The 16,249-nt window shown below is 44.0% G+C and overlaps 1 protein-coding gene across 13 annotated transcripts in view; it reads left to right on the top strand.

The window, feature by feature from the left end:
- Window positions 1–16,249, top strand: part of DLG4 (discs large MAGUK scaffold protein 4) — a 236,365-nt gene extending 220,116 nt beyond the window's left edge. For all 13 annotated transcript variants that reach the window (XM_067469691.1, XM_067469690.1, XM_067469689.1 and 10 more), the window contains 11 exons: window positions 1,229–1,331; window positions 1,432–1,546; window positions 1,960–2,136; window positions 3,981–4,017; window positions 4,506–4,533; window positions 5,034–5,081; window positions 6,499–6,600; window positions 8,433–8,605; window positions 9,303–9,412; window positions 10,722–10,813; window positions 11,380–16,249. In XM_067469691.1, the coding sequence (XP_067325792.1) occupies window positions 1,229–1,331; window positions 1,432–1,546; window positions 1,960–2,136; window positions 3,981–4,017; window positions 4,506–4,533; window positions 5,034–5,081; window positions 6,499–6,600; window positions 8,433–8,605; window positions 9,303–9,412; window positions 10,722–10,813; window positions 11,380–11,486 (1,092 nt within the window). In that variant the 3' untranslated portion in view covers window positions 11,487–16,249. The remainder of the gene's footprint in view (window positions 1–1,228; window positions 1,332–1,431; window positions 1,547–1,959; window positions 2,137–3,980; window positions 4,018–4,505; window positions 4,534–5,033; window positions 5,082–6,498; window positions 6,601–8,432; window positions 8,606–9,302; window positions 9,413–10,721; window positions 10,814–11,379) is intronic.

The raw sequence follows: 16,249 nt of genomic DNA, 5'->3' as shown, positions 1-16,249 counted from the left end.
TTCTATGACCATCTGTTGAGAGAGCTTGGGTGGTGTCTTCCCATCTGGCAGAATGAGATTGGACTGGATGACCTTTGGGGTCCCATCCAACTCCATAATTCTATGATTCTAAGGCCATCTGTTGAGAGAGCTTGGGTGGTGTCTTCCCATCTGGCAGAATGAGGTTGGACTGGATGACCGATCTTTGCGGTCCCATCCAATTCCATAATTCTATGATTCTGTGGCCATCTGTTGAGAGAGCTTGGATGGTGTCCACCTGGCAGAATGAGGTTGGACTGGATGACAGATCTTTGGGGTCCCATCCAACTCCAATAAATCTATGATTCTATGGCCATCTGTTGGGAGAGCTTGAATGGTGTCTTCCCACCTGGCAGAATGAGGTTGGACTGGATGACTGATCTTTGGGGTCCCATCCAACTCCATAATTCTATTGTTCTATGGCCATCTGTTGAGAGAGCTTGAATGGTGTCTTCCCACCTGGCAGAATGAGGTTGGACTGGATGATCGATCTTTGGGGTCCCATCCAACTTCATAATTCTATGATTTTATGGCCATCTGTTGGGAGAGCTTGGATGGTGTCTTCCCACTTGGGAGAATGAGGTTGGACTGGATTACTGATCTTTGAGGTCCCATCCAACTCCATAATTCTATTATTCTATGGCCATCTGTTGAGAGAGCTTGGATGGTGCCTTCTCACCTGACAGAATGAGGTTGGACTAGATGACCAATCTTTGGGGTCCCATCCAGGTCCATGATTCCATGATTCTATGTCTATCTGTTGGGAGAGCTTAGATGGTGTCTTCCCATGCAAGCCTGGCAGAAAGGGGTTGGATTGGATGACCTTTGAGGGTTCCCTTCTAAGTCTTATGATTCAATGGCCATAGGTCTGAAAGGCTACCAGTTGAGTGACATGTTCCTACCTGGAATAACGAGGGTTGGACTGGATGACCTTTTGGGGTCTCTCCATTGCTTTGATTCTGTGAATCTATGGTTAGGAAGGCTTGGATGGTGGATGGCTATTGGATGGACCTTTAGAAGTTCCTTCCAAGTCTATTATTCCACAACCATCAGTCAAGAGGACTTGAATGATGTCTTTGTTACATGCAGTCCAACTCCAGCAGAGTGCATCTGTTGGGAGGGCTCTGGCAGCGTCTTCCTGCCCGGCAGACTAGGGTCAGACTGGATGACCTCTGGGGGTCCCTCCCAACTCTACGGTTCCTACCCACAGGTCAATGGTGTGGATCTCAGGAATGCGACGCACGAACAGGCAGCCATTGCGCTGAAAAACGCTGGGCAGACGGTCACGATCATCGCTCAGTACAAGCCGGACGGTGGGTTCTTCGGGGCGGGGAGGTTGGTGTGCGTGATCCTGGGGGTGATGGTCAAGGGATGCTGAAGACCCCCGTTCTAATCCCACCTCTCTTGCTACAGAATACAGCCGCTTCGAGGCCAAGATCCATGACCTTCGGGAGCAGCTGATGAACAGCAGTTTGGGCTCAGGGACAGCTTCGCTGCGGAGCAACCCCAAGCGGGGGTTTTATATACGGTGAGACCCCAAACGACCCCAGCCCACCCTCAAAATACCCTTGGCTGGGTAAAAAAGTGACGTTTTGCCTGGCAGAACGAGGGTTGGACTGAATGACCTTTTGGGGTCTCCCCATTTCTTTGATTCTGTCAATCTATGGTTAGGAAGACTTGGATGGTGGGTGGCTATTGGATGGACCTTTAGGAGTTCCTTCCAAGTCTATGATTCCATGGCCATCAGTCAAGAGGGCTCAAATTATGTCTTTGTTGTATGCGGTCCAACTCCAGCAGAGGTTGGATGGGCATCTCTTGGGAGGGCTTCCTGCCCGGCAGACTAGGGTTGGACTGGATGACCTTTGGGGGTCCCTCCCAACTCTACGGTTCCTACCCACATGTCAATGGTGTGGATCTGTTTCCTCTCTTCCTCCTGCGCAGGGCGCTCTTTGACTACGACAAGACAAAAGATTGTGGCTTCCTGAGTCAAGCGCTGAGCTTCCATTTTGGTGATGTCCTCCATGTCATTGATGCTTCCGACGAGGAATGGTGGCAGGCGCGGCGCGTCCATCCGGATGGCGACAGCGACGAGATCGGGTTCATCCCTAGCAAGAGACGGTGAGGGAGGAAAGGGGACATTTATTATTGCCCCCCCCCCCAAATGCCCATATGATTGGCCTACCAAAAGCCCATATTATTCACTCCCCAAACACCCATGTTATTGATCCCCCAAATGTCCATATTATTCTCTCACATACCCATATTATTGCCCCCCAATTGCCTATATTATTGATCCCCCAAATACTCATATCTTTGATCCCCAAAATGCCCATATTATTGCCTCCAAATGCTCATATTATTGGCCTCCCAAATGCCCATAATATTGATCTTAAATATCCATAAAGTTGACCTCCCAAATGCCCATATTGTTGTCCTCTCAATGCCCATTTTATTGGCCCAACACCCATATTATTCACCCCAAACACCCATATTATTCTCCCAAATACCCATATTATTGCCCAAATCTTTGATCCCATATGCCCAAATCTTTGATCCCCAAAATGCCCATATTATTAACTTCCCAATGCCCATATTATTGATCCCCTAAATGCTCGCATTATTGGCCTCCCAAATGCCCATAATATTGATCTCTCAAATACCCATAATACTGACCTCCCAAATGCCCATATTATTGGCCCAAACACCCATAGTATTGGCCCCCAAATGCCCATATAATTGGCCCCAGCACCCATATTATTGCCCCCAAATGCCCATATTACTGATCCCCTAAATGCTCGTATTATTGGCCTCCCAAATGCCCATAATATTGATCTCTCAAATATCCTATCCATAATGTTGACCTCCCAAACTCCCATATTGTTGACCTCTCAATGCCCATATAATTGGCCCCAAACACCAATATTATTGATCCCCAAATGCCCATATTATTGACTTACCCAAATGCCCATATTATTGGCCTCTCAAATGCCCACGTTATTGACCTCCCGATGCTCATATCATTGATCCTCTGAATGCCCATACTTTTGGCCTCCCAAATGCCCATATTATTGATTACCCAAATGCCCACATCATTGATTCCCCCAAATACCCACATTATTGACCTCCCAATGCCCATATTATTGACCACCAATGACCATATTATTGGCCCCTCAAATACTATATTATTGATCCCCCAAATGCCCATATCATTGACCCCCAAATGCCCATATTATTGCCCCCCCCCCAAATGCCCATATTATTGATTCCATAAATGCCCATATTTTTGGCCTCCCAAATGCCCATATTATTGATTCCATAAATACCCATATTTTGGCCTCCCAAATGCCCATATTATTGATCCTCCCAAATGCCCACATTATTGACCTTCAAATGCCCATATTATTGCCCCCCAATGACTATATTATTGGCCTCCCAAAGGCCCATATTATTGGTCCCCCAAATATCCCTATTATTGACCTCCCAAATGCCCATATTATTGACTTCCCAAATGCCAATATTATTAGCCCACCAAATGCCTATATTATTGAACTCCCAAATGCCCATATTATTGGCTAATTAACAAACATCAAAACTGGCCTTCTTCCTCCTCCTCTTCTTCAATTCTTCATTATTATTGTTGTTGTTGTTGTTACCCACCACTTCCCAAGTCTCACGGTGAGTTGCAACAGAATTAGAATAGATAAAAACATATAACTGTTCCAAACACATAAGATTATATCAAACACATTAAAATTGTTCAGCACAATATACTGTCAACTTATAATTTCAAATGGAGTGAGGTTCCCGCCTTTGTTTACAATCCCTCTTCCTGGGCAGAGTACCAAAAAAGACGTCCTTACCTTTCAGACTGTAGCCTAACGAACTTAGTGGATTGCAGAGGCAAATTAATTCACATTTTTGGTCTGAGTTCACCCTTCTTTCTTTCCGCCTGTCTCTTTTAGGGTCGAGAGACGGGAATGGACGCGGCTAAAAGCAAAAGTGAGTTTGGGACACATTTGGAACCCCTTTGTCACCAGCATGCTCTCAATAGAAGTTTCCTGTCGTATTGAACTACGTATCTAACAATCCCCAAACAAGATGATGGGTGTTGGAGTCCGCCTTATCCAGAGGAAGGGGGTGATTGAGAAGGGATGCTCACATAGTGTTTGCTCCTCTATTCCCATCAGGAAGAGTCCTTTGTAGGGTGTAAATACACCAGACATGGGCAAACTTCGGCCCTCCCTCCAGGTGTTTTGGACTTCAACTCCCACAATTCCTAACAGCCTAACGGCTGTTAGGAATTGTGGGAGTTGAAGTCCAAAACACCTGGAGGGAGGGCTGAAGTTTCCCCTAAGATAGATTCTTAGTGGTATGCCCCAGTTCTTCTCTTCCGCTTGCACTCGTCCTTCCTTTCTTGCTTCCTTCTTTTTTCTCTTCCCTTGCTTTCCTCTCCTCATTCTCTCTTCCTTCCTTCCTTCCTTCTCTAGGATCGGGTGCCAGGATCAGGTTCTCAAGGTGGGTGCCTTTTTCCAACTCTCTGTCCTTCTCAGCCTTCTGTTTTTGCTCTGTTTCTAAACCTATATAGAGAAATACTTTCCACGTTCGGACATCTAAAACAGGGCTGCCATCTTTTGTTTTGCCCGTTTTTCCCTCCACTCCACTTATGCCCAAGGGTTACGGGTTCGAGTTCAGCCTCCACGTCACATCAAAGTTGGCATCTAAACTTTTGAATAACTTCAGTTTGACATCGCTTTGACTTGCCATAGCTCATTATTACCATGTAATGTTGGGAGCTGTAGTTTGCCAAGTAGAGGGACTTGGCAAACTACAGCTCCCAACATTACAACAACTCCCAGAATTCTATTGCATTGAGCCATGGAAATGCAAAGTGGGGTCAAACTGTGTCAATTCTCCAGTGCGGATGCATCCCCTATTAAAAAGGGACTCAAGAAAGTTTTGGGGTGTTTCATTTGGGTCTCTGGAAAGGTATAACAGCATCCTTCTTTCCCTTCCAGGTCGGGAAGATGCCGTCTTAAGCTACGAAACTGTTGTACAAATGGAAGGTAAGCTTCCTGTTGTTTTTTCAGCCTCTTTTATACCTTGCAATCAGCATACAACAGAGAGTAAACAATCAGGCACATCAAATCACTCTCAACAAAAGATTCCCCCCAGGCACTTCCAAGCCATTAAATGCTAATCAAGGTGGTCAGTTGAAACATTCACACCTAGCCCCAGCAGACAAGAGTCCTTTGTCCCACCCTGATCATTCCACAGATATATAAACCCTTTTTCCTCACTACCTCTGAGGATGCTTGCCATAGATGCAGGCGAAACATCAGGAGAAAATGCCTCTAGAACATGGCCATATAGCCCAGAAAAACCTACAACAACCCAGTGATTCCGGCCATGAAAGCCTTCGCGACAATACAGCATACATTTTCTTTGAACTTGTTCATTGGGGATTGTGGGAGCTGCAGTCCAAAAACAAACCCTAATTCTGGTTAAAGTGTCACTATTTCCATTCTCAAGCCTTGCTGTTTTCTGTAGCTGTAAAGAGGTGTTCTAGGTATCTGTTAATGTTGGGGATCTTCGTACTCAAGGGGTGTTTTCGGTATCGGGACTGGTGTTGTCGTTGTTGTTGATATTATTATTATTACTAGCTGTACCCGCTACGCATTGCTGTGGACAACCTCCCTCTTTCTCTCCTCCTTTCTTTCTCTCCTTCCTTCCTTCCTTCCTTCCTCCCTTCCTCCCTTCCCTCCCTTCCTTCCTTCCTTCCTTCCTTCCTCCCTTCCTCCCTTCCCTTCCCCTCCCTTCCTCTTCTCTTCCTTCCCCCCTTTCCTTTTCCTTCCTCTTTCTCCCTTTCTTCCTTCTCTACCTATTCTTGGACTGTAACTCCCAGCAGTCCTCCTGATCAATCTACCTACCTACCTACCTACCTATCTCTATTTAATCTACCTACCTTATCTATCTGCCGGAGTACTGGGAGTTGCAGTCCAGGAATAGGAAATTGGAAATACGCAGGGATGGGGATGCTCTCAAAGAAATCCAAGGAGAAGAAAGCTTGCATCTTTGAAGCAGTGCATTTGGATCCTCCTCCTCTCCTAAAGGGCCTGGTCTAGGGGATGCTGGGAGCTGTAGTCTGGAAGAGAGTGTGGATATGCTATTGTGTGTTTGTTTGCCGGGGGAGTTGTTTTGTGCATGTGCTGTAGCATCTTTTTGGTTTTTGGGGCTTTTTAACTCCCTTCTGTTGTGTTTTTCCATGTTTTTTTATGAGTGGTGGTCACTCATTGGCCTGATAGGTATATTGTGTCCAAATTTCGTGACAATTCGTCCAGTGGTTTTTGACTTATGTTAATCCCACAAACGAACACTACATTTTTATTTATATAGATTATTATTATTATTATTATTATTATTATTATATTTGGGGTTATATTCTCCCCCTCATGGTAACCCTTTTTGCAATCTCTCCCCTAGTGCACTACGCCCGGCCCATCATTATTTTGGGGCCTACCAAGGATCGAGTCAATGACGACCTCCTATCCGAGTTTCCCGACAAATTCGGCTCCTGTGTCCCACGTGAGTGTTATCACCCTGGGTTTCGGGATGGGATGGGGTACGTCATAGCGTCATAGAGCTGGAAGGGGCACCCAAGAGCCATCCAGTCCAGCCTCCTTCTTTCTGACAGCCAGGAAGACAAAATCCAAACCTTCCTGACAGATGGCCATCCAGCCTCTGCTTAAAGACCCCAAGAGAAGGAGACTCTGCTCCTTTTCCAATGCAGCATATTCCACTATCAAAAAGCTCCTATCATATTGAATTTCTTCCTAATGTTTAGGTGGAATCTCTTTCTTGGAGTTTGAATTCCTGGTTCCATTGTGTCCTAGTCTCTAGAGAAGGGCTTCTTAAACCTTTCTACTCAGGACCGCTTTTGGCTTGAGAAATTTTTTAATCTGACCCTGAGTATATAAGGATATAAAATCCAAATAACAACCAAACATTTACTCATAACAAATCAACATTTGCAAGGCTCACCAAACAGGCTGATTTTCCTTTCCATGAAGTACAGCTAAAGCTGTATGAGAGCTGGATGAGAGCTAACAAATTGAAACTGAATCCAGACAAGACAGAGGTCCTACTGGTCAGTCGTAAGGCCGAACAGGGCATAGGGTGACAGCCTGTGTTAGACGGGGTTACACTCCCCCTGAAGACGCAGGTTCGCAGCTTGGGAGTGATCCTGGACTCATCGCTGAGTGGCCGGGAGAGCTTTTGCACAATTAAAACTTGTGTGCCAGCTGTGCCTGTACCTTGGGAAGTTGGATCTGGCTACGGTGGTCCACGCTCTTGTTACATCCCGATTGGATTACTGCAACACACTCTACGTGGGGTTGCCTTCGAAGACTGCTCGGAAACTCCCAACTAGTCCAGCGGAAGGCAGCCAGATTGCTCACCGGAGCAGCATACAGGGAGCACACCACCCCCCTGTTGTATCAGTTCCACTGGCTGCCGATCCATTTCCGAGCACAATTCAAAGTGCTGGTTTTGACCTACAAAACCCTATACGGTTCCGGCCCAGTGTATCTGTCCGAATGGATCTCCCTCTATGTCCCACCTCAGAGTTTAAGATCTTCTGGGGAGGCCCTGCTCTCGACCCCACTTCTATCACAAGTGAGGCTGGCGGGGACGAGGAGCAGGGCCTTCTCAGTGGTGGCCCCTCACCTGTGGAATTCACTCCCCGGGGCGATTAGATCAGATTTTTTCATTCAGAAAAAAATTGAAGACCTGGATGTGGGACCAGGCTTTTGGACATTCTGGCAGCTAAAGGAAAGACCTTGATGATGGGCAGGAATTGATGGAACGGAATGGATTTATGGAACTCTGAACACTGACCATGAGATTGTTTACTACTGTGTTATGTATTGATGTTTTTAACCTGTTAACTGTTTAATTGCTTTTATGTATGTATGTATATTTGATATAGGCATCGAATTGTGCCTTTTTGTAAGCCGCCCTGAGTCCCCCCTTGGGGGTGAGAAGGGCAGGGTAGAAGTAATTGAAATAAATAAATAAATAAATAAAGCATCTTCTGCAGAGTCTATCGTCAAAGCTGCACAACAAATTAGTTTAAATGCCTAAAACAGCCACTAGGTGGCGTTCAGAAATCTTTTACTGTTGTCAGATTGTTTTGGGGACCTCAACATTGAGGAAAGGGGTCAGGACCCAGAGGGTTTGGTTTCCAAACATTGATCATTTTGGTTGTCCTCTGGACACCTTCCATCTGGTCCATAACCTTCTTGAATTGTAGTTCCTAAAAGTAGACACAGTATTCCAGGTGAGTTCTGGTCAAAGCAGAGACTTCTGTCCCATATCTGAGGATGGATCTGAACTGTTACGCATGCTTCCTTCTGCAGATACCACGCGACCGAAACGGGAATACGAAGTCGATGGTCGGGACTACCATTTTGTGGCCTCACGGGAGAAGATGGAGAAGGATATCCAAGGCCACAAGTTCATTGAGGCCGGGCAGTACAACAGCCACCTGTACGGGACAAGCGTCCAGTCGGTGCGCGAAGTGGCCGAACAGGTAATGCAGATGGAGAAGGTAAAGGGCAGCGTTATGGGAAGAAATATGAAGGATCTTGGCAAAAATGTTCTGCAAGATCTTGAAAGACAAAGTCCCCAATAACAATATGCAACAAAATTTGGAAAAACATTGAAAGTGTTCAATTGTGCGGTACTTACTTTGAAAGTAGTTGTTATACTCTCGAAACATTTTGTGGCTGCCACAAACTAGGTTGAATTGGTTGAGATGTGTAGCAAGATGTTCGCAAAAAGTTTTTTCAAGTTTTTATGATAGAACCAATTAGAAAATGACATTTATAACAAAAACAGTGTAATTGGAACCAAAATATATTTCTACCTGGAGAATTTAAGAAATAATTTTTGACCCAAAATAAATGCAATTCTAAAAGCCATGGTTATTTTTGATCTTTGACAACTTGTAGCATGTCATCAAAGTATTGCAATAAAAATATCAATTTCTTCTGATCTTTTACAACTACTAGCATATCATCGACATATTGTAATAGAAAAACTCTGGTAACGTCTGAGCTTTCACAAATAGCTTGTCATCTGCGTATTTGTCTAGTGACGGCAAATGTCACCTTGCCCCTCTGGTGAGATGTTTGGCCCCTCTGGATCCCCATCTTTGTGCTGAAAAATTGACTCACCAATTTTGAGGCCACCCTAAAACAGACCCTTTTCCTGTCTCCCTTGTCTAGGGCAAGCACTGCATTTTGGACGTCTCGGCCAACGCTGTGCGGAGACTGCAGGCGGCTCAGCTCCACCCAATTGCCGTTTTCATCCGGCCGCGCTCCCTCGAGAATGTCCTGTGAGTGGCAAAAATTGAGTGTGGATTCAGGGTAGAGGGAGGGCAGAAAGGAAGTTATTCTCTCTTAGCCTCTAAGGCCCGTCGCAAACTCTGTTCCTGCGAGAGAAAACCTTGCTAGCATGTCCCTAACGTCACGAGACTCCGCCTCTCTCCCCGCCCCTTTCTCTGCCCCTTTCTCCATGCGAGCGTGGTTTTTCCTTTGCTAGGGCAGCATTGCCCGCATTTTCTCTCAGTTGGCAGAATTCAACTGAGAGAAAATGCGGGCAATGCTGCCCTAGCAAAGGAAAAACCACGCTCGCAAAGAGAAAGGGGTGGAGAAAGGGGCGGGGAGAGAGGCGCAGGCTCATGACGTCAGGGACTTGCTAGCAAGGGTTTCTCCAGCAGGAACCTAGTTTGCGACGGGCCTATCACAGCGTTTCTCAACCTGTGTTAAACAATTTAATTAAATTGTGTTAAACAATTTAATTAAAGCAGCACTTACTTTTTGGCTGTTTTAATAGTCCAAACATAAAACATAAAGAATATACAACAGAATATACAACAAAACTGACAGCAAATGCTGTTGCAGGTTCAAGATAACACCATAGTCAAAAGGTCCAGTTCAGTGGTCAAACACCAAGAGTTCAGTGAGCAAAGTCCAGGGATCAAGAGTCTATACCGTAGTCAAAAGCCAGTCCAAAGATTCAAGGTTCCAGGGTTCCAAGGGTTCAATAGACAGGTCAGGGTACCAAAAATCCACAAACCTGGGGGAAAGCCAGCAGCATCTACCACCAAAATAAGACAAATACTTTTCTCCTGAAGATCAGTCCCAAGGCTAGCTCCTTATATCCAGAAACACCCAGCTGCAACCTATCTCTTGCATATCTCCACCCTTAATTGCTTTCACCCATGAACTCTTACTTACAGATTACTCAACCCTTTAGAACAGTGGTTCTCAACCTGTGGGTCCACAGATATTTTGGCCTTCATCTCCCAGAAATCCTAACAGCTGGCTGGGATTTCTGGGAGTTGTAGGCTAAAATACTTGGGGACCCACAAGTTGAGAGCCACTAATCTACAGAGATACTGTCATGATGCTAGGGCTCTGCCTTATACAGGTAGAGATGAACCAAACAAATACCCAGTTTGTATCAAGCAGTTTAATTAAAACACCTGGGGACCCACAGGTTGAGAACCACTGCTTTAGAACTAAGACTTACATTAACCCTTCCATCACCAACTGCTAGGCGCCTACCACCAACAACTGCAGAACATGATACATGACATCTCCCATCCTGAGTTTCCATCCCGTCCTTATTTTCTTCTGCAGAGAAATTAACAAGCGGATAACAGAGGAGCAGGCACGGAAAGCCTTCGACAGAGCTACGAAACTTGAGCAGGAGTTTACAGAGTACTTTTCGGGTGAGTAAACCTTGGGCGCCCAAAACCGTGGGTAAAGAACCCATTTAATTAAATCTACAGTGTAGATCAGGCATGGGCAAACTTTGGTCTCACAGGTGTTTTGGATATAAACTCCCACAACTAGTAGCCAGTCATCAACGTATTGTAATTGGAAAAAATCCAATTTCTTCTGATCTTTCACAACTACTAGTATATCAACAACGTATTGTGATTTTATAAAAAACTATCCAGTTTCTTCTGATCTTTCACAACTACTAGCATATCATCAACGTATGTGATTAAAAACTATCCAGTTTCTTCTGATCTTTCACAACTACTAACATATCATCAGTTTGCATATTGTAATATGCAAACTCTAGTAACTTCTGAGCTTTCACAAATAGTAGGCTATTAGGAATTGTGGGAGTTGAAGTCCAAAACACCAGGAGGGAGGTCCAAAGTTGGCCCATGCCTGATGTAGTTGCTCTCCCAAAACTTGGTGAAAAATTGCAGGCAAACTTTCCTTTCTTTTCCTTCCTATTTTCGGCCCTTTTCTTGACACTCCCTACTTCTTTTATCTTCCATAGCCATTGTAGAAGGAGAAAGCTTCGAAGAGATCTACCACAAGATCAAGCGGATCATCGAAGAGCTCTCCGGCCCCTACATCTGGATCCCCGCTCGTGAGAGACTTTAGGAGCTATGACGAACTGCTTTCTTTCTTTCTTTTTTCGTTCTTTTTTCCGGGAAGAAGGGATCGTGAAAAACCAACCACCGACTCTCTCTTTCTCTCTCTGCGACGGAGGCCTCTCCAGCAAAGGAGGCGGCCCTCTCCGCCTCTTGCCACTGAACTTAGCTCTTTTGGTTCATATTTGGGGGGATCGGGTTGGGGAATGTCTCGGGATGGGCTTCTTTCATCCCTTCCTTTATTCTTTAATATTCTCATATATATATATATTTTCCAGTCCTTTTCTTTTCTTTCGTGTGATCTGGCCACCCACCCCACCCCCCTTCAACCTCAATCCTGGTTCGAAATGCTCCCTTTATTATTATTATTATTTCTTAAAATATCCGCAGCAACGGGGGTGCTTTTTTTCTCTTCCCCTCCTATCCCCAACAGCGCTAGCGCATGCATGCTGTCTTTTTGGTGGCATTTTGGGAGGAAAAAAACATTTTGGGAGGGTCCCCTCCTTTTTTATATAATTTTTTGAAGTGTTCAGGTCATTGGAGGAAGGCAGAGTAGAAAGGAAGAAGCAAAACTTAGGAAGGCAACAGGGAAGTTTTGTAAGAAGAAGGAAACATTAGGAAGACAGAAGGAGAGCTTAGAAAGATAGAAAGAAAACAGAAGGTGGAAGGAACATTTAGGAAGACAGAAGGAAAACTTAGGAAGATGGAAGGAAAATTTAGGAAGTTGGAAGGAAACATTAGGAGGACAGAAGGAAAACCTAGGAAGGTGGAAGGAAACATTTAGGAAGACAGAAGGAAAACTTAGGAAGACAGAAGGAAAGCTTAGAAAGATAGAAAGAAAACAGAAGGTGGAAGGAACATTTAGGAAGACAGAAGGAAAAATTAGGAAGGTAGAAGGAAAACCAAGGAAGGTGACAGAAAACATTTAGAAACAAGGAAAGAACATTGAGGAAGACAGAAGGAAAACTTAGAAAGGTAAAGGAAACATTTAGGAAGACAGAAAGAAAACTTAAGAAAATGGAAGGAAACATTAGGAAGAGAGAAAGAAAGGTTAAGACAGAGGGAACATTTAGGAAAGAAGGAAAAATTAGGAAGGTGGAAAGAAAATTTAGGAAGATGGGAGGAAACATTTAGGAACAAGGAAGGAACATTAAAGAAGACAGAAGGAAAACTTAGGAAGGTGGAAACATTTAGGAAGACAGAAGGAAAACTTAAGAAGATGGAAGGAATGGAAGGAAACATTTAGGAAGACAGAAAGAAAACTTAAGAAGATGGAAGGAAACATTAGGAAGACAGAAGAAACATTTAGGAAGACAAGGAAAACTAAAAAGAGTGGAAGGAAAGCTTAGGAAAAAGCAAGTATTTAGGAAGGCAGAAGGGAAATTAAGAAGACAGAAGCAAAGATTAGGAAGACAGAAGAAAAAAATTAAAAAGACAAGGAAGTATTAGGAAGACAGAATGAAGGGTTAGAAAGACAGAAGGAAAAATTAAGAATACAAAAGGAAAGACACAAGTAATTTCCAAAGTATTTCCAAAGCAACTTTCGGCAAAAAAAAGAAGCCACTTTTTGATAAGTTTTACCTTTTTTTCTCTCTTTGTTTTTCCTCATAGAGGAGGCCAATTTCGGAAATGAAAGTTTGGTGACTCCTTTTTATTGTGTTTTTATCACCCTAAAAGCAAAAAAGGGGATGCGTTTGGACCTTTTGGTTGGAAATGAAAAGCAGTCCAACATGAAACCAATTTCCCGTGCAAAGTTTGATTCCGTTTCCCATTGAAATTTACATTCACATTCCTTTCCGCTGTATTATCTTTTTGGCTGAGAATATATTTTACGACCGAAACAAGCACAGATCCGGGACTTTTCACGAAGCCAAGATCATTCTTGCTTGCAAGTACAGTCTGATGACTTTGGGATATATAATATAGAGATATATTATATATTATTGCTATTCTTCTTAATATTATTATTCTTATTTTTGGGTTGAGCTTTTTTCTCCCTTTTCTCTCTTGATTTTCCTCTTTCCATTTTTATTTTCCCCTTCTTCTCTGCATGGAGGTGACATGCGGCTTCAAGGCTTAACCAAGAAGGTGAGGAAAATCAAAACTAAACAACAACAACAACAACAAAAAGGGAACCATTTTGCTGATCTATATTTTTCATTCCGGGGGAAGGGGAGGAAAAAAAATTAGGGAGAGAGAAGATTTTAAAAAATAGAGTTTTTCAATGTCCTGTGACTTATTTTTTTGGGGTCATATCAAGTATTTTGGTGCGGCTGTGTGTGATGTATGAAAACTAAAAACAAAAACATTATAAAAGGAGAACAGTTTTTTTTCGGGGAGGGAGTTCTATCTATTTCAGAGGGCTGCTTTTTTGAGTTCGCAAGGGGAAGAAGTTTAATTTCCAAATCTCTAATGGATTATTCTTATTATTATTTTTTTGTATATAAAGAAAAACACAAAAGAGAGAATGGACTTTGTCCCCCTTCCCCTTTTCCACCGACGGAACCGTTTGTGAGCCCCCCGCAAGATGCAAAAACAGTGCAAAATTGTATAGGGAAGGATAGGGGGAAATGATGGGTTTAATATTAGGAAAGAAAGAGTTTAAATGATGGGTTTAATATGAGGAAAGAAAGAGTTCCTCTATCTCAATTAGAAAGGTTGTCTTCTTTGGTGGCTGCAAAATCAAGCAACACGGATTCGGCGTTTCGGTTTCCCCTTTTTCCTGCTCCAGAAGCCAGCCAAGTTAATCTCGTCCTCATTAATCTCAGAGTAAACTCATGCTAGACAGTTTTCCAGACTTCACTTCCCAGAATCCCTAACAAAGCAGCCAAGGCTTCTAGGAGGTGAAGCTCAAAACACCTGGAGGTCAGGAGTTTGGAAATTGATACCATGGAGAAAGAGCTTCCATTTACCCATACCAGAGCCTCAAGTAGACATGATTTGGGTACAACTACACCAAGCATGGGCAAACTTCGACCCTCCAGATGTTTTGGACTTCAACTCCCACAATTCCTAACAAACTACTGTTTGAGAAAGCTCAGACGTTATTGGAGTTTGTTTATCACAATATGTTGATGATATGCTAGTAGTTGTGAAAGATCAGGAGTAGCCACATCTATTTCAATTGCATTATCTATCGTCCAAAACAAGCATGGGCAAACTTCGATTCTCCAGGTGTTTTGGACTTCAACTCCCACAATTCCTAACAACCTACTGTTTGAGAAAGCTCAGACATTACTGGAGTTTGCTTATCACAATACGTTGATGACCTGCTACTAGTTGTGAAAGATCAGGAGTAGCCACAGCTTTTTCAATTGCATTATCTATCGTCCAAAACAAGCATGGGCAAACTTCGACCCTCCAGGTGTTTTGGACTTCAACTCCCATAATTCCCAACAACCTACTATTTGAGAAAGCTCAGACGTTACTGGAGTTTGTTTATCACCATATGTTGATGATATGCTAGTAGTTGTGAAAGATCAGGAGTAGCCACATCTATTTCAATTGCATTATCTATCGTCCAAAACAAGCATGGGCAAACTTCAACCCTCCAGGTGTTTTGGACTTCAACTCCCACAATTCCTAACAACCTACTATTTGAGAAAGCTCAGATGTTACTGGAGTTTGCTTATCACAATATGTTGATGATATGCTAGCAGTTGTGAAAGATCAGGAGTAGCCACAGCTTTTTCAATTGCATTACCTATCATCCAAAACAAGCATGGGAAAGCTTGGGCCCTCCAGGTGTTTTGGACTTCAACTCCCACAATTCCTAACAGCCTACTGGTTGTTAGGAATTGTGGGAGTTGAAGTCCAAAACATCTGGAGGGCCAACGTTTGCCCATAGCACAGCCTTTGGACTGGGAAAATGGACAATTTGTTTTCCCCCTCTCAATTCCATGCCACCAAAAGGTCTTTTTCCCCTCTTCTTTTTATTTTCCCTTTTGGAACTAAACTTCCAAGCAAAGCCAACAAAGAAGAATAGGAGGAAACCAAGGAGAGACGGCAAAAAGGAGCAGAGGGATACAAATGCCCCGTATAGGCAACAAAAGGGGCTGCAGGCCCATCTGGCCATCCATGTGCCCTCCTCCTTCGCCCACAATTATATGGACCGAAGTCTTGGAGGAGCAAGAATGGGGGCTTTATTCTCCCTGACCATGAGCGCAGGGGTCACCTGAGGTCACATGCAGCCCAGTGATTCTGACTCCCGCCCCTTTGCCTCCCTCCGGAGCCCACCAGAAATGGCGATGCCGCTCCAAAGCAGAGGAAAGGGAGACCTGGCTTTTGAGCCCAGCAAAAAGGGACCGGAGGCCTGCCTTTCCTCCGGCCCCGGGTTCGAGAGGCGCCTCTCCTCTTGTGCCGACCGACTCCTCAAGGGCTTAACTCACAAGGGACGGGATCCCTCTGGCTCCCCTCCTGCTGCCTCCAAATATATATCTGTAGATATAGATATAGATATATATAATATATAGAAAGTGGAAGTGTGTTGGCGCTGAACAAAGAAAAAATACAGGCTCTGAAGGCTTCCTTCCCTCCTCCCCCGGGGCATTATTTAAAGTAAAATTGAAAAAATAAAATAAAACCTTATTATAAAAACAAACACACAGACAAAAAAGAGGCTGTAATGGAAAGTTGTTTCTTGCTGGGGGTCCATGTGAGGTTTGTTGGGGGTGGGTGGGGGCGGGGACTTGGGGTGGGGAGATATAAGAGAGTATTTTGCATAGAAATATTATCGCCTTCGGCAACGAATAATTAAAAACCAATGAAAATCCA

The sequence above is a fragment of the Anolis sagrei genome, chromosome 6, assembly GCF_037176765.1.
Source record: "Anolis sagrei isolate rAnoSag1 chromosome 6, rAnoSag1.mat, whole genome shotgun sequence".
Lineage (NCBI taxonomy): Eukaryota > Metazoa > Chordata > Lepidosauria > Squamata > Dactyloidae > Anolis > Anolis sagrei.
This window is presented reverse-complemented; position numbering and strand designations above follow the sequence as displayed.